Genomic DNA, 25,856 nt, shown 5'->3' on the forward strand with positions numbered 1-25,856 from the left:
CCCGAAGGGAATAAGCGGTAGAAAATGGATGAATGGAAACTGGTAGCCCTTCGCATTAATCAGTACCCAAGAAGTAGCTCTTGGTTTCAAAAAGGTTGGTGACCCCTGGTGTATATATATTTTCTTTTCTCATTCTGTTTTGCACACTCTTGGAGTCAAACATGTGCAAAGTCATGTACATAGTGTATATATACCCCCCCCCCCCCCATTTTTTGTATATATTGTCTTTCAAATCACCTGACATGTATACTGTGTATATGTACATAATTTATCAATTTTTTTACGTATTTTTTTATTTACATGTTACAGGTTATATATTTTATTATTGAATGTATCACATTAATGGACCACAATGGAAACAAGCCTTTTGGCTTTTTGTGCCATCCATTTGCCTTTTTAAAGCATTACATGTAGAGATAATATCGGCAGTCCGATCTTATCGGACTGCCGATATTATCGGCCGATAAATGCTTTAAAATGTAATGTCGGAAATTATTGGTATCGGTTTCAAAATTATCGGTATTGGTTTCAAAAAGTACACACACACACACACACACACACACACACACACACACACACACACACACACACACACACACACACGCAAGTGAATGTGGTCAACAGCCATACAGGTCACACTGAGGGTGGCCGTATAAACAACTTTAACACTGTTACAAATATGCGCCACACTGTGAACCCACACCAAACAAGAATGACAAACACATTTCGGGAGAACATCCGCACCGTAACACAACATAAACACAACAGAACAAATACCCAGAACCCCTTGCAGCACTAACTCTTCCAAGACGCTACAATATACACCCCCGGTACAACCTACCCCCCCGCCCCCACCTCAACCCCCCCCCACCTCAACGTCCTCATGCTCTCTCAGGGAGAGCATGTCCCAAATTCCAAGCTGCTGTTTTGAGGCATGTTAAAAAAAATAATGCACTTTGTGACTTCAATAATAAATATGGCAGTGCCATGTTGGCATTTTTGTCCATAATTTGAGTTTATTTATTTTGGAAAACTTTGTTACATTGTTTATTGCATCCAGCGGGGCATCACAACAAAATTAGGCATAATAATGTGTTAATTCCACGACTGTATATATCGGTATCAGTTGATATCGGTAATTAAGAGTTGGACAATATCAGAATATCGGATATTGGCAAAAAAGCCATTATCGGACATCTCTAATTACATGGATTCAATTCTTTAAGATGTCAATAAACTTCTCAATCAATCAATCAAAAAAACAACACAAATACAACATTGAAACAACATGCTTTTTGATGACGTTTAATCAATGGGTACATTTTTATCTGATACTCTTGGCACTGCTTGTGGTGTCCCCCAAGGGTCGGTGTTGGGGCCAAAACTGTTTAATGTATATATTAATGATATGTTTAATACATCCAAAGTACTGAAATGTATACTATTTGTAGACGACACAAATATATTCTACAGTAGTGATGACTATAATGAGCTCATAAATACAGTAAACACAGAACTAAACATAGTAAAAAAAATGGATGAACACAAATAAATTATCTTTGAATATAAATAAAACTAAGATAGTGATGTTTGGAAATCGCAACATAACGTCTGAACAGAAAATAGGTATTGATGGTACCCAAATTGAAATCGTAAATGAGAATACATTTTTGGGAGTAATAATTGATAGTAAACTATCATGGAAACCTCATGTCAGACACATTAAAACAAAAATCTCCAAAAGCCTCTCAATTATAAACAAAGCAAAACTATACCTCAATGAAAATGCACTCCGTACTCTATACTGCACCTTGGTACTCCCATACCTTACATACAGTGTGGAAGTATGGGGGAATACTTACCACAACACAATTCATCCTCTGATCATATTACAGAAGAGAGCAGTGCGGATCATTCACAACGTTGGTTATTTAGAACATACTCATAATTTGTTTATGCAATCAAAGTTGCTCAAATTTGATGACCTTGTTAAAATATAATACATTAATAATCTTATATAAAGCATTTAACAAATTATTGCCACCTAATCTACAACGTTTTTTTATAAGACGAGTGCAGGCTCATAACTTGAGAGGCTTTGGATATATTCTTATTGCCGAGAGCTCAAACCACTCGTAAACGTTTTTGTGTGTCTATCGAACTTTTGTGTGTGTACGTGCGGAGAAGTTAAGTGAGGTAGAGAGTGGCAAATGGGGGAGGTGGGTGTTTCCACGTCACTGGGTCAGGCTGCATCCACGCTGCTGACGTCCCCGGGGGACCGAAATAGGGACGAGCACGGTGGAATGTGGGAGCGCTGATGCTCATCAGCGGATGAGAGTGACAGGTGCGAGTCACGCCGCGCGCTCGTCTCCAAACTTTTGCTCCCTTAAGTGTCGCTGATGGCGAACAAACAAGGACTTGTGTGACTTTCAGTAAATCCCTCAAAGGGATTTCAAACAGTTAAAAGACTTCCACCTTCTCTTTTATGCCATATGATGAAAACATGTATGAGTTCCTAGTTTGCATTTTGTCTATTTTTTACTCAATTTAATGCATGTCTAAGTAGCTGGGCCAACCTTAATGCTAATTTTAAAGCGTGTATGTTATGGGAAACACTGCCCCCGTGTGGATAACAACTTGAACTACATGCAAAGTTTAAAGCGTGTATGTTATGGGAAACACTGCCCCCGTGTGGATGGCAACCTGAACTACATGCAATGTTTAAAGCTGGTTTGTAATGGAAAACACTGCCCCCGTGTGGACAAAGACTTGAACTACATTATTTTTCGACGAGCAATTTGACTTCAAAATGAGGAGATGACCACTTTATGTCCATACTTGCCAACCTTGAGACCTCCGATTTCGGGAGGCGGGGGGCGTGGTTAAGAGGGGAGACGTATATTTACATCTAGAATTCACCAAGTCAAGTATTTCATATATATATATATATATATATATATATATATATTATATATAAGAAATACTTGACTTTCAGTGAATTCTAGCTATAAATATATATTTATTTTATTATATATATATATATATATATATAAGAAATGCTTGACAAAATACTAAGTCAAGTAATTCATATATATATATATATATATACATATATATATATATACACGAAATACTTGACTTTCAGTGAATTCTAGCTATAAATATATATTTATTTTATTATATATATATATATATATATATATATATATATATATATATATATATATAATAAATACTTGAATTTCTGTGTTCATTTATTTACACATATACACACACATAGCACTCATCTACTCATTGTTTAGTTAAGGGTTGAATTGTTTCCTCCGCCGGGTGGCGGGGCTCTCCCTTAGAGATAGGGTGAGAAGCTCTGCCATCCGGGAGGAGCTCAAAGTAAAGCCGCTGCTCCTCCACATCGAGAGGAGCCAGATGAGGTGGTTCGGGCATCTGGTCAGGATGCCACCCGAACGCCTCCCTAGGGAGGTGTTTAGGGCACGTCCGACCGGTAGGAGGCCGCGGGGAAGACCCAGGACACGTTGGGAAGACTATGTCTCCCGGCTGGCCTGGGAACGCCTCGGGGTCCCACAGAAAGAGCTGGACGAAGTGGCTGGGGAGAGGGAAGTCTGGGCTTCCCTGCTTAGGCTGCTGCCCCCGCGACTCGACCTCCGATAAGCGGAAGAAGATGGATGGATGGATGGATGAATTGTCCATCCTTGTTCTATTCTCTGTCACTATTTTTCGAACCATGCTGAACACCCTCTCTGATGATGCATTGCTGTGTGGCACGCACAAAAGTGCTTTCATCAAATGCACTAGATGGCAGTATTGTCCTGTTGAAGAGTGTCACAACATTGCTGTTTACGGCACACGAACTGCTTTACGGTAGACGAAAACGTGACTGCTGTTGTTGTGTGTTGTTGGGAGGACGTTAATGAAACTGCCTAGCAATAAACCCACATAAGAAACCAAGAACTCGCCCTCCATCATTCTACAGTTATAACGTGATTGGGCAGGCACGCTGTTTATATTGTGGGTTAGCGGACTCAGGTCCGAGTGCGCCTGAATTTCGGGAGATTTTCGGGGGAAAATTTGTCCGGGGAGGTTTTCGGGAGAGGCCCTGAATTTCGGGAGTCTCCCGGAAAATCCGGGAGGGTTGGCAAGTATGTATTAATAATTCCATAAAATCATAACAATTCCACAATCCCTTTCCACTCTGAAAGGTGCAAGTGCAACTTTTAATTTTAGTCTGTTATTCTTATGTCTTAATGTCATGGAGTGATTTATTTGTTTAATATCAGACTACATTATTATTCGTGCACATCCATTGTCGTATCAAAAAAATATGTTCCTTTCTTGTGTAGACAAAGCGAGTGTCACAATGGATCAACGTTTAAATGATTAAACAGCACAAATGTGCTCAGAACTACTTCCTGTTCCAGTCTACAGCGCTAAGCCTTCTGGGTAATGTAGTGTATAAATTAGAAAGACTATTTACTTCCTGTATTCATATATTGAAGCTTTATTTACCTAGAAATTTAAGAACTTTTACTAGCAAAGAGGCTGCATTTACATGTTAGAGATGTTGAAGTGTGATGATAATCTCACAACAAAAAAATGTGCGCTATAGTTTGCTCTCAACAGTTCCCAAATGCTCCTAAATGTTTTGAAACATGGCGTTTGATGAGGACGTTTGACCGCCAGGTGGACGGCATCCTGTGCCTGGCGGACATCTTGACGGACGACAGCAGCGTGGAGGCGGCGCGGGCCGAGGCGGCGGCGGTGGTGGCTCAGATCACGTCGCCTCACCACACGTCCACGCAGCACCTGGCCAGCTTCCTGGAGAGCATGCACGACATCGTCACCGCGCTCATCGGTGAGCGCTCGCCTGTCACCTTTGACCCGCTTGGTTAAAGATCTGAGATGTGTTTCCCAGGCTTGTGCGAGAGCGCTTCCTGTGGCGAAGTCTTCCTGCTGGCGTCGGCGGCGTTGGCCAACATCACCTTCTTTGACAGCATGGCCTGTGAGATCCTCCTGCAGCTCAACGCCATCCACATCCTGCTGCAGGCCTGCAAGGACCGCCAGAGAGTGGACACGCCCTACTCCAAGGACCAGGTGCATTGTGGGCCGCAACTCTGTCGCATGACATCACTGGAAATGTGGGACCATTTACACATTCATCAACACTTTCTAACATTTAAACTATTTACACATTCATCAACACTTCCGAACCTTTGAACGTTTTACACATTCATCAACACTTCCGAACCTTTGAACTATTTACACATTCATCAACACTTTTGAACCTTTGAACTATTTACACATTCATCAACACTTTCTAACATTTAAACTCTTTACACATTTTTCAACACTTTCGTACATTTTAACTGATTCATCAACGCTTTCTAACATTTTAACTAATTCAGCTACGCTTTGTAACATTTTAACTATTTACACATTCATCAACACTTTTGAACATTTCAACTATTTACACATTCATCAACACTTTTGAACATTTGAACTATTTACACATTCATCAACACTTTGTAACATTTTATCTATTTACACATTCATCAACACTTTCTAACATTTAAACTATTTACACATTCCTTAACACTTTAACATTTTAACTCTTTACACATTCATCAACACTTTGTAACATTTGAACTATTTACACATTCATCAACACTTTCTAACATTTGAACTATTTACACATTCATCAACACTTTCTAACATTTAAACTATTTACACATTCATCAACACTTTCTAATATTTTATCTATTTACACATTCATCAACACTTTCTAACATTTAAACTATTTACACATTCCTTAACACTTTGTAACATTTGAACTATTTACACATTCATCAACACTTTAACATTTTAACTCTTTACACATTCATCAAAACTTTGTAACATTTCAACTATTTACACATTCATCAACACTTCTGAACCTTTGAACGTTTTACACATTCATCAACACTTTTGAACATTTGAACTATTTACACATTCATCAACACTTTTGAACATTTGAACTATTTACACATTCATCAACATTTCCGAACCTTTGAACGTTTTACACATTCATCAACACTTGAACCTTTGAACTATTTACACATTCATCAACACTTTCTAACATTTAAACTATTTACACATTTTTCAACACTTTTGTACATTTTAACTGATTCATCAACGCTTTCTAACATTTTAACTAATTCAGCTACGCTTTGTAACATTTTAACTATTTACACATTGATCAACACTTTTGAACATTTAAACTATTTACACATTCATCAACACTTTCTAACATTTGAAATATTTACACATTCATCAACACTTTAACATTTAAACTTTTTACACATTCAACACTTTTGAACATTTTAACTTTTTACACATTCATCAACACTTACGAACCTTTGAACGTTTTACACATTCATCAACACTTTTGAACATTTGAACTATTTAGACATTCATCAACACTTTCTAATATTTTATCTATTTACACATTCATCAACACTTTCTAACATGTAAACTGTTTACACATTCCTTAACACTTTGTAACATTTGAACTATTTACACATTCATCAACACTTTGTAACATTTCAACTATTTACACATTCATCAACACTTTTGAACATTTGAACTATTTACACATTCATCAACACTTCCGAACCTTTGAACGTTTTACACATTCATCAACACTTTTGAACATTTGAACTATTTAGACATTCATCAACACTTTTGAACATTTGAACTATTTACACGTTCATCAACACTTTCTAATATTTTATCTATTTACACATTCATCAACACTTTCTAACATTTAAACTGTTTACACATTCCTTAACACTTTGTAACATTTAAACTATTTACACATTCATCAAAACTTTGTAACATTTGAACTATTTACACATTCATCAACACTTTTGAACATTTGAACTATTTACACATTCATCAACACTTCCGAACCTTTGAACGTTTTACACATTCATCAACACTTTTGAACATTTGAACTATTTACACATTCATCAACACTTTTGAACATTTGAACTATTTACACATTCATCAACACTTCCGAACCTTTGAACGTTTTACACATTCATCAACACTTTTGAACCTTTGAACTATTTACACATTCATCAACACTTTCTAACATTTAAACTCTTTACACATTTTTCAACACTTTTGTACATTTTAACTGATTCATCAACGCTTTCTAACATTTTAACTAATTCAGCTACGCTTTGTAACATTTTAACTATTTACACATTCATCAACACTTTTGAACATTTAAACTATTTACACATTCATCAACACTTTCTAACATTTGAAATATTTACACATTCATCAACACTTTCTAACATTTAAACTATTTACATATTCATCAACACTTTAACATTTAAACTTTTTACACATTCATCAACACTTTTGAACATTTTAACTTTTTACACATTCATCAACACTTACGAACCTTTGAACGTTTTACACATTCATCAACACTTTTGAACTATTTAGACATTCATCAACACTTTCTAATATTTTATCTATTTACACATTCATCAACACTTTCTAACATTTAAACTGTTTACACATTCCTTAACACTTTGTAACATTTGAACTATTTACACATTCATCAAAACTTTGTAACATTTCAACTATTTACACATTCATCAACACTTTGAACATTTGAACTATTTACACATTCATCAACACTTCCGAACCTTTGAACGTTTTACACATTCATCAACACTTTTGAACATTTGAACTATTTAGACATTCATCAACACTTTTGAACATTTTAACTATTTACACATTCATCAACACTTCCGAACCTTTGAACGTTTTACACATTCATCAACACTTTTGAACCTTTGAACTATTTACACATTCATCAACACTTTCTAACATTTAAACTCTTTACACATTTTTCAACACTTTTGTACATTTTAACTGATTCATCAATGCTTTCTAACATTTTAACTAAATCAGCTACGCTTTGTAACATTTGAACTATTTACACATTCATCAACACTTTTGAACATTTAAACTATTTACACATTCATCAACACTTTTGAACATTTGAACTATTTACACATTCATCAACCCTTTTTAACATTTCAACTATTTACACATTCATCAACACTTTCTAACATTTAAACTATTTACACATTCATCAACACTTTAACATTTTAACTTTTTACACATTCATCAACACTTTTGAACATTTTAACTTTTTACACATTCATCAACACTTTTGAACATTTGAACTATTTACACATTCATCAACACTTTGTAACATTTTATCTATTTACACATTCATCAACACTTTCTAACATTTAAACTATTTACACATTCCTTAACACTTTGTAACATTTAAACTATTTACACATTCATGAACACTTTCTAACATTTAAACTATTTACACATTCATCAACACTTTGTAACATTTAAACTATTTACACATTCATGAACACTTTCTAACATTTAAACTATTTACACATTCATCAACACTTTAACATTTTAACTCTTTACACATTCATCAACACTTTCTAATATTTGAACTAATTCATCTACACTTTGTAACATTTGAACTGTTTACACATTCATCAACACTTTCTGTCATTTTAAGTATATACACATTTATCAACATTTTCCAATATTTTAACACATTTTTCAACACTTTCTAACATTTAAACTATTTACATATTCATCAACACTTCCTAACATTTAAACTTTTTACACATTCATCAACACTTTCTAACATTTAAACTATTTACACATTCACCAACACTTTCTAACATTTAAACTATTTACACATTCATCAACACTTTTGAACATTTTAACTATTTACACATTCATCAAAACTTTGTAACATTTCAACTATTTACACATTCATCAACACTTCCGAACCTTTGAACGTTTTACACATTCATCAACACTTTTGAACATTTGAACTATTTAGACATTCATCAACACTTTTGAACATTTGAACTATTTACACATTCATCAACACTTTCCAACATTTGGACTATTTACACAATCATCAACACTTTTGAACATTTGAAATGCTTAATCTACACTTTGTGACATATGAACAATTTACACATTCATCAACACTTTCGTACATTTAAACTGTTACATATTTATCAACACTTTGTTACATTTAAACTATTTACACATTCATCAACACTTTCTAACATTTAACTTTCTAACATTCTAAGCCACTGCAACATCCCAAAGCTTTAATTTTAATAAAATCCCGAGGACGATCTGTTTTCAACATTCCAAAACGTCCCAGTTTTCTTTCAATTAATAATTTACATTATTCAAAACATTTCAACACCAAAACATTCCTCATTCCAAATAAAATCCCTGTTTTTTTCTGTAATTCCACATTTTTCATCCCAAACATTTCCTTTGAAATATATTTTTTCCACATTTTTTTGCATGGAAACATTCAGGCTAAAAATGTTCCACTCTCCCATGCACATGTTATGATTTAGAGTTAAATGTGTTCTTACACGTGCATGAAGGAGTAGGGATGGGGTTTAACATTGTCAGTTCAGCCTGAGCTCTTCAGCCTTCACACACAATTTCTACACATTGAATTTCCTTCTCTGGTTGCTCGAATGATTTGTGTTAAAAAGTCACGAAAACAGGAAACAACTTCCACTGAGTGTTCATTTTGTCCATTTCAGGTGGTGACCATCTTGGCCAACCTGTCGGTCTTGGAGCAGTGTGCTCCCGAAGTCCTGCAGGAGCAAGGTAATCAATTAGCATACTAGTTAGAACGGGGGTAAGCCTAGTGGCTCCCTGAAACTTTTTCAAAAATGTATGAAAAATGGAAAAAGATGAGGGAAAAAATATATTTTTTGTTTTAATATGGTTTCTGTTGGAAGACAAACATGACACAACCCTCCATAATTGTTAGAAATCCCACTGTTTATATTAAACATGCTTCGGTTATTAGAGACTATTTGGCGAGCCCCGTTTTGTCCTACTAAATTTGGCGGTCCTGGAACTCACCGTAGTTTGTTTACATGTGCAACTTTCTCCGACTTTCTAAGACGTGTTTTATGCCACTCCTCTTTTCTCTCATTTTGTCCACCAAATGTTTTATGCTGTGCGTGAGTGCACAAAGGTGGGCTTTGTTGATGTTATTGACTTGTGTGGAGCGCTAATCAGGCATATTTGGTCACTGCATGACTGCAAGCTAATGGATTTATTGCAATCTTTGCGAGCTGGGTAACGTTTGCTGTGGTCTGGAACAACATGGCGCACAAACTATCGAAAATGCAGCCAATATTACATACAGATAATGTGTCATGAGACATGCAAGTATAAATTAAATACACAGAGGACATAAGTAAAGGAAATTAAATGAGCTCCAATATACCTACAAATGAGGCATAATGATGCAATAAGTACATACAGCTAGCCTAAATAGCATGTTAGCATGGATTAGCTTGCAGTCATGCACTGATAAAATATGCCTGATTAGCATACTTGCCAACCCTCCCGGATTTTCCGGGAGACTCCCGAAATTCAGCGCCTCTCCCGAAAACCTCCCGGGACAAATTTTCTCCCGAAAATCTCCCGAAATTCAGGCACACAATATAAACAAGCATACCTGCCCAATCACGTTATAACTGTAGAATGATCGAGGGCGAGTTCTTGGTTTCTTATGTGGGTTTATTGTTAGGCAGTTTCATTAACGTCCTCCCAGCGCGGCAACAACACACAACAACAGCATTTCGTCTGCCATAAAGCAGTTCGTCTGCCGTAACCAGCAATGTTGTGACACTCTTAAACAGGACAACACTGCCATCTAGTGCATTTGATGAAAGCACTTTTTGCGTGCCACAAAGCAATGCATCGTCAGTGAGGGCGTTCAGCATGGTTAGAAAAATAGTGACAAATAGAACAAGGATGGACAATTCAACCCTTAACTCAACAATGAGTAGATGAGTGTTATGTGTGTGTATATGTGTAAATAAATGAACACTGAAATTCAAGTATTTCTTTTATATATATATATATATATATATATATATATATATATATATATATATATAATACTTGACTTGGTGAATCCTACCTGTAAATATACTCCTCCCCTCTTAACCACGCCCCCCCGCCCTCCACCTCCCGAAATCGGAGGTCTCAAGGTTGGCAAGTATGCTGATTAGCACTCCACACAAGTCAATAACGTCAACAAAGCTCACCTTTGTGCATTCACACACAGTATAAAACGTTTGGTGGACACAATGAGACAAAGGAGTGGCATAAAACACGTCTTTCTGTGGCAGCGTCGGGAAAAGTTGTACATGTGAACAAAGTACCGTGAGTTCAAGGACCGCCGAAATTAGTAGGACAAAATGGCGCTCGGCAAATACCAGTGAAGCATGTTTAATATAAACAGTGGGATTTCTGACAATTAGGAAGGTTTGTGTCATGTTTGTCCTCCTACAGAGAAACCATATTAAAACAAAAAATGTATTTTTCCCCTCCATCTTTTTCTATTTTCATACATTTTTAAAAAAGGCACTAGGCCAACCCCGACCTAACCTTGGGTGGCATATCAAATTCTGATATCTCCTGATTCATGTTTTAATAACTTAATTCATGTAGTTTGGGGACCCCTGAATTAGGCAATTATTTGGCCTACCACTAGATGGAGCCAGAGTGGTGCGCATATCACAGTTTGAATACGGCCTCTGTGGTATCACATAGTAGACACGCCACAGGTCGAAGTGTCAAGTCAAACTTAAAAAGTAATCATTATTATTTATTGATACAGGCTCGGGTCATCATGAAATAAAAAAATGTAGCAACCACAAAAAAAAAACAAAAAAAAATTTCTTACCTCTTTAGGTGAATTCCAAGCAGCCTGCTTAAAACGTAGCTGACTTAAAATTAACTGAAACGGTAAAAATGTCATGTATTTGATTTGCTGTTTTATTGCACAGTCGTACGTCATTCATTTAAAACAGGGGTGCTCAATACGTCGATCGCGATCTACCAGTCGATCGCAAAGGTAGTATTGGTAGATCGCATTACATTATTTTAAAAAAAAAAAAAAAAAAAAAATTTTTTTTTTTTTTTTTTTGTGTGTCCTGTCCAGCTTCTCAGGCAAATCATATAGTTGATGTAGATGCCCATGTCGGCTGTTCAGATTTACTTTACAAAAGAGAAGTGTAGGATACTTCTCTTGTTGCCTTATTTGTATTTGACTTTATTAAATGTATTTATATTATCATTTAGTGCAGCCGGGCCGGAGCAGGAGGGGATAGAAGGAGAAAAAAAAAAGAAGACAGAGGGGGAAATTGTGGGGACAAGAGGGGGATTAGACATAGAGACAAAAACAACAACAACAACAACAATAGAGCAACATCAGCAAATACGACATGTACAAATATGATGGTAAAAGTAATAGCAAATAAGCAGTTAGCGAAAAATAAAAAATAATACAGAAATGACAATGAGCATTATTACACTACAAATGGATCAATACAAATACCAATAGAAATAGCGCTATTGATAATGAACGATACCAATAATTTACCTTTATTATCAACAATACAGTTGTTTAAATGCAACAATACATATACGTAATGATAACTTGAGATACGGAAGAATGCAGAAAAATGGAGGGGGAGAAAGAGAAGCAACCTACATTAACCTTGTAGATTGTTATAGTCACAATAGGTTAAGCTTTGTCAGTGTGCCGTGTGTTACACCCAGTTTACCCTGGGGCAGGGGTGCTCATTACGTCGATCGCGAGCTACCGGTCGATCACCAGCCAGGCATTAAAAAAATAGTCCTAAAAATGAGCGATCATAAATCTTCACAATGACGTCATTTTCGTCACTTGATTGACATTCACGGCACCCGAGGGTCTTCTGAGATGACGCCGGCTGCTGCCAGCTCATTAAAATTACCGACTGGAAGGTGAGAGACACTTTATTTCAACAGACTCTTGGCGCCGTACCTGTCGTCAAAACTCCAAAGACCGACTGCACAGTTGCGTAGTTGCGCTAACAAAATAAGAGTCTCAGAAAGCTGGCGTGCACAAGCTAGCAAGCTACGGAGTTTGCCGACAATGTATTTCTTGTAAAGTGTATACAAAGGAGTACGGAAGCTGGACAAATAAGATGCCAAAAACCAACCACTTTCATGTGGTATTGGACAGAAAGGAGGACTTTTTTTCTCCTCCATTCGAAAATGCGGACCTTATCAGCACCACTGTCTGATTACAATCAATGCAAGTCATCACAATCAGGTAATACACCAACTTATATTCTTGTCTTCATGAAAGAAAGGAATCTATATGTGTTAAACATGCTTGTATTATCTTTAAACACCTTTAACTTGTTAACAATATTAACTATATGTGTTAAACATGCTTGTATTATTTTTAAACACCTTTAACTTGTTAACAATATTGACTATATGTATTAAACATTCTTGTATTATCATTAAACACCTTTAATTTTTTAACAATATTAACTATATGTGTTAAACATGCTTGTATTATCATTAAACACCTTTAACTTGTTAACAATATTAACTATATGTATTAAACATTCTTGTATTATCATTAAACACCTTTAATTTTTTAACAATATTAACTATGTATTTAACTTGCTTGTATTATCATTAAACACCTTTAACTTAACTATATGTGTTAAACATGCTTGCATTATCATTAAACACCTTTAACTTGTTAACAAAAACATATATTTCATAAATAAGTAAATATAAATGATATATATGAATGAGGTAGATCCCCACGACTTGATCAATTGAAAAGTAGCTCGCCTGCAGAAAAAGTGTGAGCACCCCTGATTTAAAACATTTAAGGCTGAAGTTCAATCAACATCCAGCAGAGGGCAGCATTGTGTCACATGTTTACTGGCATGGCAATCAGAACAGCATTAGGTGACAATGAATATTTGCCTAACCTCGTCTTGTGTTTGGAAGGCATCGAGCGTCTTCTTCTGCTGCTGGGAGAGAAGCCGTCCTCCTCCAGCCCGTCCGAGGGCGCCGCCTGCGAGCGCGTCCAGCAGAAAGCCGCCGTCACCCTGGCGCGCCTCAGCAGAGACGGCGACGTGGCCATGACGGCCATCCAGCTGAAAGGTGCTCAAATCCCATTCTCTCAGTGCACTTTCATAAGTGTTTTATGAGCGTCTCGATTGGCGCACTTGAACTATTTTAAGTGTTTAAGTAGGTCTCAGTTCGAAGGCACCGCCGACCTGACAAATCCCAAAGAGAAAGAGATGATACAGTATTACCTGCTCACAGATGTCACCTGGTGGTTGTTTGGGCACACTGCGGCTAGTCCCACTCCTTAATGCTTCAGTCACACGCAGGGTTCTCACAGGAATGAGGCAAAAACTAAACCAGACTCAAAAGCCGCCATCTTGGCTGCGCAGTATAAGGGGCGGGCTAGCTCCAAGTGGTTGCAATTCCCTACTAAAAGAGAGGCAAAAAGTGGGTAAATTTGGAAAATCTAAGTACGGAGCTATCACATTTTACGGACTATAGAGTGCCGGTGTAGGTAAGTCGCACCCACATAATTTTAGAAAAAATTTATATTTTCCATTTATTAGCCGCACAGGACTATAAATATATATATATATATATATATATATATATATATATATTTATATATATTAAAAAAAATTAATATAAATATTTTGTAAATGTTTATTTACATCATTGTTTCCAAACGGTGTCTGTAACACGGCAGTAAAACGGCTGATCAAACAAAACAGAAGTCATCGTCATGGACCCACTAGTTGCGGAAGCTAAAGTTAAAGTTAAAGTACCACTGATAGTCAAACACACACTGGGTGTGGTGAAATTAACCTCTGCATTTGACCCATCCTCTTGTTCCATCCCCTAGGGAGGTGAGGGGAGCATTGAACAGCAGCGGTGGCCGCACTCGGGAATCATTTTGGTGATTTAACCCCCAATTCCAAAACTAGCTCTCCAATCAGCTAAACAGACCCAATAAGTCCACTGAAACAATACAAAAAGAATGTCATTGTAAGTTAATAATTAGAGATGTCCGATAATATCGGCAGGCCGATAAATGCGTTAAAATGTAATATCGGTAATTATCGGTATGGTTTTTTTTATTATCGGTATCGGTTTTTTTTGTTTGTTTTTTTATTAAATCAACATAAAAAACACAAGATACCCTTACAATTAGTGCACCAACCCAAAAAACCTCCCTCCCCCATTTACACTCATTCACACTCATTCACACAAAAGGGTTGTTTCTTTCTGTTATTAATATTCTGGTTCCTACATTATATATCAATATATATCAATACAGTCTGCAAGGGATACAGTCCGTAAGCACACATGATTGTGCGTGCTGCTGGTCCACTAATAGTACTAACCTTTAACAGTTAATTTTACTCATTTTCATTACTTACTAGTTTCTATGTAACTGTTTTTATGTTATTTTACTTTCTTTTTTATTCAAGAAAATGTTTTTAATTTATTTATCTTATTTTATCTTCACCATACCTGGTTGTCCAAATTAGGCATAATAATGTGTTAATTCCACAACTGTATATATTGGTTGATATCGGTATCGGTTGATATCGGTATCGATAATTAAAGAGTTGGACAATATCGGAATATCGCACATAGGCAAAAAGCCATTATCAGACATCCCTATTAATAATACTAACAGAGACACTTGTTAGCATATTAGCAAATGCTAACAATGCTAGCGTCATTACATCACGATAGAATGTACAAAGAAGCATTAAAACACTCCTACAGACATTACACATGGGATGGTTTAGTAAGTAAGAATTGTTTTATTTATATTGTAAAACTTACAAACGTTGATTGGAGCGATGATTGACGAATCCATACGAGTAGAAACGTTATGGATGGCTAGCAGTCAAAATGGCATCTGTACTTCCGGTTGAAACTCAGTCTGAACACAAGGGCAATGCAGCGCCGTAGCACCCGCAGTGAGCCAACTCGTCCAAAAGATGGCGCCATAGCACAAACAATAACCCATTCAGTGTCTTTACTTGTTTTGTATTTAAACTATTTGCATTATGGCAGTCAGCGAAGAAAAATCCATAAATCAGCCGCACCGTTTATAAGCCACAGGATTCAAAGCGTAGGAAAAAGGTTAGTAACCCAGTGAATAGTGTACTCCTATACGAGTATTGATGGCAAACATTTATTTGAGACACGAGTCAGCGGTGCACACTGGCTATTTTGAGCGCGTACTTATATATTGTCCACAGGAAGGCATTTATACACTCAGAACAAATAAGTGCACTCATTGAGACACGGCCAAGTACTCTTAGGGCAGGGGTGTCCAAACTTTTTCCACTGAGGGGCCACACACTGGAAAATCAAAGCAAGCGGGGGCCATTTTGATATTTTTTATTTTAAAAACCAATACAATATATGTATAAAAAATATACATTTAGGCCTCCACTCAGGCTTGATCCTGGGGACCCCAAAGAGTTTTGGTCAAAAAAATATTAAAATTGTGTCATTATTTAGTATTATTATTTGTATTATTATTCAAGGTTTAAATCTCAATATAAAGTGTTTTAAGATTTAAGTTGTATGCCCTTTTTGTCAAAGAAACCCCTGTTTTTTTATGGAAAAAAACACAAAATATGAAATATTTCCCCCCAATAAAATTTTAAAGTGGACTATTTCAGATTATATAATAATTGGAGCCTTAAAAAGGTCAATAACTCATAACAACATTGATTTGTATTGAATATTATTTTTGAGCAATCACACTTAGAAAAAAAAGTCCCACTAAAATTATTGGGGATCCAAAAGGGTCCTGCTCAGTAAAGTTTAAAAAAATAAATCATACTTTCACTACATTTTTACTTTTAACACAATAGTCTCAAGATCAACTTCAGATTTTTCCATCAATTATACATTTTGTTGTTTTTGTGTTTGTTCGTTTCAGGCCCTTCTTTTAAAACAATAAATGCCATTGTTTTTTAAATGGCAAACACTAAATATGCATCATTTTCCCCAAAAAAAATCTCAGAGTGGAATATTTAATGTGAAGTAATTGGAGCCTTGAATAGGTAATTCATAATAACATTGATTTTTATTCATTATTATTTTTTGAAGAAATAAATAGCCTGCATTAGAGTAAACATTGCAACATTTTCTTGTTACATTTCACCTGTTTGTTCTTTTATACCACTGTTTATGTTTTGTTTTTGTTTTTTTATTGTATTTTTTTAGAACGTGCCACCGGGCCGTTAAAAAATTACCTGCGGGCCGCACTTTGGACACCCCTGTCTTAGGGTACTTACTGTCCACTTCATTAGGTACACTAACAACAATACATCTGCTGTTGGGAAGATGTGATGGATTCCGTAAAAGTGAGAATGCTAAAGATGGTGTCACATACATGTAGTTATCTTGTTAAATACATGTTAATTACATGTTAATTGTGTTTGACACTTTGAATACTAAGTCATCTTTCCCTCCGCTGCCTTCAGCCGTCCCTCGTCTTATCGAGTTGTGTCGTTCCCCCACTGAGAGGAATAACAGCGACTCTGTCTTGGTCGCCTGCCTGGTAAGTACGACCGTGTGTGTGTGTGTGTGTGTGTGTGTGTGTGTGTGTGTGTGTGTGTGTGTGTGTGTGTGTGTGTGTGTGTGTGTGTGTGTGTGCGTGTGGTCAGCAGTACAAAACTGCACCTTTGTGTCCTTTAGGCTTGTGTGCATTCAGTGAGATTCGCTACCACTTGTATTTTGCAGATAATTAACTTTTCAGTAAACTTTTGAACAAGTACGTTAGTAACAATGATGATGAAAAAAATAACAATGGATTAGATGTATAAAGCGCTTTTTTTCGAGTAAGTAATTCTGTGTTTTTTGCATTGGTGATTTATTAAAAAATTATCAATGCCAACACGAACCTTTTAATATTTTCTAATATCATAGTTTTTTTTTAAATACATAAATGACAGTCTTTGTTTTCATATGTTCTCATGTATTTTATTCCATTGATCTTAAAGTTTTGTGCGACGTGAACCTCATTTATTGTTCCATCCATCCATCCATCTTCTTCCGCTTATCCGAGGTCGGGTCGCGGGGGCAGCAGCCTAAGCAGGGAAGCCCAGACTTCCCTCTCCCCAGCCACTTCGTCCAGCTCCTCCCGGGGGATCCCGAGGCGTTCCCAGGCCAGCCGGGAGACATAGTCTTCCCAACGTGTCCTGGGTCTTCCCCGCGGCCTCCTACCGGTCGGACGTGCCCTAAACACCTCCCGAGGGAGGCGTTCGGGTGGCATCCTGACCAGATGCCCGAACCACCTCATCTGGCTTCTCTCGATGTGGAGGAGCAGCGGCTTTACTTTGAGCTCCCCCCGGATGGCAGAGCTTCTCACCCTATCTCTAAGGGAGAGCCCCGCCACCCGGCGGAGGAAACTCATTTTGGCCGCTTGTACCCGTGATCTTGTCCTTTCGGTCATGACCATAGGTGAGGATGGGAACGTAGATCGACCGGTAAATCGAGAGCTTTGCCTTCCGGCTCAGCTCCTTCTTCACCACAACGGATCGATACAGCGTCCGCATTACTGAAGACGCCGCACCGATCCGCCTGTCGATCTCACGATCCACTCTTCCCTCACTCGTGAACAAGACTCCTAGGTACTTGAACTCCTCCACTTGGGGCAGGGTCTCCTCCCCAACCCGGAGATGGCACTCCACCCTTTTCCGGGCAAGAACCATGGACTCGGACTTGGAGGTGCTGATTCCTATCCCAGTCGCTTCACACTCGGCTGCGAACCGATCCAGTGAGAGCTGAAGATCCTGGCCAGATGAAGCCATCAGGACCACATCATCTGCAAAAAGCAGAGACCTAATCCTGCAGCCACCAAACCAGATACCCTCAACGCCCTGACTCATACTTGCCAACCTTGAGATCTCCGATTTCGGGAGGTGGGGAGTGGGGGGCGGGGAAAGCGGGCGTGGTTGGGGGCGTGGTTAAGAGGGGAGGAGTATATTTACAGCTAGGATTCACCAAGTCAAGTATTTCATATATTTATATATATATATATATATATATATATATATATATAAGAAATACTAAGTCAAGTATTTCATATATATATATATATATATATATATATATATATATATATATATATATATATATATATATATATATATATATATATAAGAAATACTTGAATTTCAGTGTTCATTTATTTACACATATACACACACATAACACTCATCTACTCATTGTTGAGTTAAGGGTTGAATTGTCCATCCTTGTTCTATTTGTCACTATTTTTCTAACCATGCTGAACACCCTCACTGTGTGGCACGCAAAAAGTGCTTTCATCAAATGCACTAGATGGCAGTATTGTCCTGTTTAAGAATGTCACAACATTGCTGTTTACGGCAGACAAACTGCTTTACGGTAGACAAAACGTGACTGCTGTTGTTGTGTGTTGTTGCCACGCTGGGAGGACGTTAATGAAACTGCCTAACAGTAAACCCACATAAGAAACCAAGAACTCGCCCTCCATCATTCTACAGTTATAACATGATTGTGTGCCTGAATTTCGGGAGAAAATTTGTCCCGGGAGGCTTTCGGGAGAGGCGCTGAATTTCGGGAGTCTCCCGGAAAATCCGGGAGGGTTGGCAAGTATGCCCTGACTGCACCTAGAAATTCTGTCCATAAAAGTTATGAACAGAATCGGTGACAAAGGGCAGCCTTGGCGGAGACCAACCCTCACTGGAAACGGGTCATTTATTGTTACTTGACATAAACTACATACATGATTATACAGTTTTACTCATTTATTCAAAATCAGTACAGTATAAGTCTGTTCAAATATGATGAATATAATCATTTTCAAACCATCATTCTGCTTGTTGAGCGTTAAATTAATCTGTTTTTTTTCCTACTTGATTCACAGTGCGATGTACATTCTGCACATCTGTTATTATTGGGTTAAAAACGGCATTATTAAAGGGAAACATTATCACAATTTCAGAAGGGTTAAAACCATTAAAAATCAGTTCCCAGTGGCTTGTTTTATTTTTTGAAGTTTTTTTCAAAATTTTACCCATCACGCAATATCCCTAAAAAAAGCTTCAAAGTGCCTGATTTTAACCATCATTATATACACCCGTCCATTTTCCTGTGACGTCACACAGTGATGCCAACACAAACAAACATGGCGGATAGAACAGCAAGGTAGCGACATTAGCTCGGATTCAGACTCGGATTTCAGCGGCTTAACACTGTCTGATAAGATAATTACTAACAACTATGAACTAGGTTTACAGCATATGAAATACATTTGGCAACAACATGCACTTTGAGAGTGCAAACAGCCCATTTCAGGCGCGCTAAGAACATATATATTTCCACGATTTCAGCACTCAGGTTAACCATACCTAAATAGACACAAAATACTGCATTACACAAGACTACCCGAATGTACTCGAATGATTGAAAAAAATAAATGTTTTTAAGCTAAATTATTGGTAAACACAGTTTATGTATAATAATTTACGTAAAACCGTGAGTAATGAATAAAGTTTTTAACAATTAATATATTCTGTAGACATACCCTCATCCGCTCTCTTTTCCTGAAAGCTGATCTGTCCAGTTTTGGAGTTGGGAACATTATCACAATTTCAGAAGGGTTAAAACCATTAAAAATCAGTTCCCAGTGGCTTATTTTATTTTTCGAAGTTTTTTTCAAAAATGTACCCATCACGCAATATCCCTAAAAAAAAAGCTTCAAAGTGCCTGATTTTAACCATCATTAAATACACCCGTCCATTTTCCTGTGACGTCACATAGTGATGCCAACACAAACAAACATGGCGCATAGAACAGCAAGCTATAGCGACATTAGCTCGGATTCAGACTCGGATTTCAGCGGCTTAAGCGATTCAACAGATTACGCATGTATTGAAACGGATGGTTGTAGTGTGGAGGCAGGTAGCGAAAACGAAATTGAAGAAGAAACTGAAGCTATTGAGCCATATCGGTTTGAACCGTATGCAAGCGAAACCGACGAAAACGACACGACAGCCAGCGACACGGGAGAAAGCAAGGACGAATTCGGCGATCGCCTTCTAACCAATGATTGGTATGTGTTTGTTTGGCATTAAAGGAAACTAACAACTATGAACTAGGTTTACAGCATATGAAATACATTTGGCAACAACATGCACTTTGAGAGTGCAGACAGCCCAATTTTCATCAATTAATATATTCTGTAGACATACCCTCATCCGCTCATCAGCAGGCCAGGGAAGCTAGGGTCGATATTCTTCTCTTGATCATCTTCGGTGGCATAAGGGACGGTGTGAGCCAAGACATCCAGGGGGGTTTAGCTCGCTCGTCTGCGGGAACAAACTGCCGCCATTGCTTGCCGTGCTACAGAGGTCCTTTGTCCCTGAATAGCTCACACACTCCGGCAGATTCAATGGGGGTCTGGCGGCAGATTTCTTCGACTTTATCGTTGGAAATGCATCTGCTTTGAGTGTCGCAGGATATCCACACATTCTTGCCATCTCTGTCGTAGCATAGCTTTCGTCGGTAAAGTGTGCGGAACAAACGACTGACCATTTCGTCGGCTTTCCCCACACCCTCGTATTTTGAACAAATTTCGTCCAATTTCTTGCCACTTTCGCATCTTTGGGCCACTGGTGCAACTTGAATCCGTCCCTGTTCGTGTTGTTACACCCTCCGACAACACGCCGACGAAAGTGAGAAAATGGCGGATTGCTTCCCGATGTGACGTCATAGCGAATAATAGAAAGGCGTTTAATTCGCCAAAATTCACCCATTTAGAGTTCGGAAATCGGTTAAAAAAAAAAAAAGGTATTTTTTTCTGCAACATCAAGGTATATATTGATGCTGGTGATAATGTTCCCCTTTAATATGTTTATTTGAAGGAAAAAAGGTAAAGAATATCAAAGTGACCCATTTTTATATACGCTGCATTTGACACAACTCCAGGAACACATTGGTTAATAATGTGTTGGTCAGTATAAAGCAATACATGTGATATTGTGTGTGTGTGTGTGTGTGTGTGTGCGTGTGTGCGTGTGTGTGTGTGTGCGTGCGTGCGTGCGTGCAGGCGGCCTTGAGGAGGCTGGCAGCAGGGTGCCCAGACAGCATCGAGGTGTCTGACCATCAGCAGCTGATCAAACCGCGGCTGGTGGATTCCTTCCTGCTGTGTTCCAACATGGAGGAGAGCTTTGTGTGAAGCGATGGACGCTAAAGTGCCACATCGTGACGACTAATGAGCAGCCGGGCTTGGACGCCGCTTTGACCAGGACCACTGCAACACGTGTACATTATGGACTGCATCAACTGTGTACAGTATGTGTGTGGCGCAGGGCTGGGCGATACGGCTGAAAACTGTATCACGATATCGATAATCATTGATACTTTTTATGACCTATGGAAAATAAGGAGCAGGAGAAAATATATTAAATGTAAACATTTGTATTTCAAATTGATCGTAATCCCCTCAGCTAACAAGGCAGAAAGGAAATGTCAACACAAGCATGGAAAACAAACAAAATAGTAAACACTTCTTATAATGAAGGTGCAAAAATAAGGAATATGTAAGAAATGTTTGATAAAGTGTAAGAAAATAGTGAGAAAACGTAAACATAGAGAGCTATTTTCTGCAGGTTTAGTGGCAGCAAGTTACAGCTGTGCTCTAAAGGGTGAGCACGGCTCCCGGCAATCATCTATTTGTTGTTATTCCGATCGGAACCGTTCGAGTGTCAAAACGTTCGGCTTTATCGGGAATCGTGAGCCGCCCCCGAAAAATGTTTTAGAGATACTGCGGATTACCCAGAATTCCCGGTTGTCCACCATCCACACTCACCTTGGACAATCAAACTACCATTTTCCCCAGTCCAAAAAAATTCCAGGAATTCCCAGAATTCCTGGTTTCCTAAAGCCCTATTTTCACCTGAAAAGTTTTCACAGTCCCCATGTTTTCAACCGTTTTTGACCATTCCACCTTCAAAACATTCCTCTTAGTTGGGACAACAAAAGCCCCCATTTCTTTCACCCCAATTTTCCCCAAATTCCAGGAATTCCCGAAATACTTATTCTCAATTCCAACTGTTACTACGTCAACACTTTTCAACCCATTCCAAAAATTCCAACAGCAACCCATTCATATCATCCATGACAATTGTGCTAGTATCAATATTTTCAAAAATTCCCGGTTTTCCCGAAATTCCAGGAATTCCTGAAATACCCATCCTCAATTCAAACTGTTACTACGTCAACACTTTTCAACCGATTCCAAAAATTCCAACAGCAACTCATTCATATCATTCATGACAATTGTGCTAGTATCAATTTTTTTTTTTTAATTCCCAGTTTTTCAGAAATTCCAGGAATTCCCGAAATACCCATTGTCAATTCAAACTGTTACTACGCCAACACTTTTCAACCGATTCCAAAAATTCCAACAGCAACCCATTCATATCATCCAGGACAATTGTGCTAGTATCAATGTTTTTGTTTTTTAATTCCCGTTTTTCCCGAAATTCCCGAAATACCCATTCTCAATTCAAATTGTTACTACATCAACACTTTCCAATCCATTCCAAAAATTCCAACAGCAACCCATTCACATCATCGAGGATAATTGTGCTAGTATCAATATTTTAAAAAATTCAATTTTTTTCCGAAATTCCAGGAATTCCTGAAATACCCATTCTCAATTCAAACTCTTACTACGTCAACACTTTACAACACATTCCAAAAATTCCAACAGCAACCCATTCATACCATAGAGGAAAATTGTGATGGTATCAATATTTTAAAAACATTCCCGGTGTTCCCGAAATTCCTGTAATTCTCGAAATACCCATTCTCAATTCAAACTGTTACTACGTCAACACTTTTCAACCGATTCCAAAAATTCCAACAGCAACCCATTCATATCATCCAGGACAATTGTGCTAGTATCAATGTTTTTGTTTTTTTATTCCCGGATTTCCCGAAATTCCAGGAATTCCCGAAATACCCATTCTCAATTCAAACTGTTACTACGTCAACACTTTTCAACCCATTCCAAAAATTCCAACAGAAACCCATTCATATCATCCAGGACAATTCTGTGAGTATCAATATTTAAAAAAAATCCCGCATTTCCCTAAATTCCAAAATGTCCAAGAAATTCCCATCCATAGTTCTACAATGCCCAAAATCTTCCGCCCTTTTTTTACCCAATTCCGACCTTTCAACCATCCACCCACACTACTCTTCCGATTTATTGAACGCAAAACATGTTTTCCCTTTACCAAAATTCCCGATTTTCCCGAGATTTCCCGGAATGAATGGGACATTTCTCATCCAATTTGAACCGACTTTCTCTTCTCACTCTATGCAAAGAATCAACCGCTACACAACAAGATGGCGCAACCAAAAGTGATAGTTGATACTGCTACCTGATTGGCCGTTAGCGTCTCACTCCCACTGACCAGTGATCACTTCCTGCGTTGCTCGGTTACCAGAGAGCGAGTGCCTTTTGTTCATGCAACCGACCTAGATTCGCTACTTCCGTTTTTTCTTCCAACGAAGAAGAAATAAAAATAATCTAACTTTTTATCGAACACATCTTTTTATTGGTATAAATTACGTCTCTTTCGCGATATATATTGATATCGTTTTATCGCCCAGCCCTAATGTAGAGTACATTCAATAAATATTTGATCGCTGCCGATTTCGTAAGTTGACCATCTTACAGAACTATAAACATTACGCCGTTGTTAGCATTTTTACCTGCCGTATATAAAGGGTCAGATACACACTATTTTACACTTTCGGTCCTCACACAACCTTCAAGGCACAAGAACTCTGTTGATTTTAAAGATGTCCTCTTGTGTCATATTTATTTTATTTGTCGCATTCAGTACAACTGCTCTCAGTAAAATATGATTGTAAGTTTTCTTGCAGCTCAACATGTATTGTTACTTTTACTCATGGACATATCTCATGTTTGATTTTAGCCACGAAATAAAGACGGCGAAGCGTCTGGACTGTTTGTAGAATTTAATTCCCAATAAAAAATAACGCTAGCCTCTTTGTCAGGTTTCAAACACCGATGACATATATTAAACAGACAAGAAGCAAGGAATTTAACAGAGACAGGATTCAATTTAGCTCAATAAGGAGAGCGCGTACACCTGTACTCTTGTACAGTGTCGTGCCACGCTCTGACGAAAGGATGGCACGCCTCCTCTTTTATTTGGACTTTCCCTGATTACATGGCAACAGCTGTTTCTAAGGGGAGATGGGGTCGTAAACAGCCGTTGCCCTCGGTCACAAAACAGTTCAAAGAAAAGATGCTTGGAGCTTGCGTCAGGTCCCGCTTCCTCTCCGCTTTGTAGATCTCGGGTCAAGACAAGATCTTCCTGTGGATTACAATAGATCAAAGAAACCGACACCTTCATGTCTCTTCCCATCGTACACAGTGGAGTTTTTACAAGCCTTTTGCTTGGTAAGATCAAAGACAGCTTTTGTCTCCTCGCCAGGAACTCGTGAACAGAAAGTTTTGTGATAACTTACATACCACTATTCTGACACTCTTAAAGTAGCATCACTTTTAAACAAAAACAGGTTCTTCAGCTCCAAAACGATTAATTATTATTACCATGAATTGATTTACGTGGACCCCGACTTAAACAAGTTGAAAAACTTATTCGGGTGTTACCATTTAGTGGTCAATTGTACGGAATATGTACCGAACTGTGCAATCTACTAATAAAAGTTTCAATCAATCAATCCCTTATTTATAATTTTTTTGGGACCAATTTGAGCCATTTAGTACT

General features: G+C 37.8%; 1 protein-coding gene across 3 annotated transcripts in view; it reads left to right on the forward strand.

Moving 5' to 3' along the window:
* The window catches only part of LOC133572098 (protein inscuteable homolog), a 142,400-nt gene extending 116,606 nt beyond the window's left edge, over positions 1 to 25,794 (forward strand). For all 3 annotated transcript variants that reach the window (XM_061924794.2, XM_061924795.2, XM_061924796.2), the window contains 6 exons: positions 4,699 to 4,870; positions 4,931 to 5,109; positions 9,693 to 9,759; positions 13,978 to 14,133; positions 17,517 to 17,593; positions 22,130 to 25,794. In XM_061924794.2, coding sequence (XP_061780778.1) covers positions 4,699 to 4,870; positions 4,931 to 5,109; positions 9,693 to 9,759; positions 13,978 to 14,133; positions 17,517 to 17,593; positions 22,130 to 22,258 — 780 coding nt within the window. In that variant the 3' untranslated portion in view covers positions 22,259 to 25,794. The remainder of the gene's footprint in view (positions 1 to 4,698; positions 4,871 to 4,930; positions 5,110 to 9,692; positions 9,760 to 13,977; positions 14,134 to 17,516; positions 17,594 to 22,129) is intronic.
* Positions 25,795 to 25,856: the final 62 nt, after the last annotated feature.

Source organism: Nerophis lumbriciformis, linkage group LG29 (assembly GCF_033978685.3).
Source record: "Nerophis lumbriciformis linkage group LG29, RoL_Nlum_v2.1, whole genome shotgun sequence".
NCBI classification, from domain to species: Eukaryota; Metazoa; Chordata; class Actinopteri; order Syngnathiformes; family Syngnathidae; genus Nerophis; species Nerophis lumbriciformis.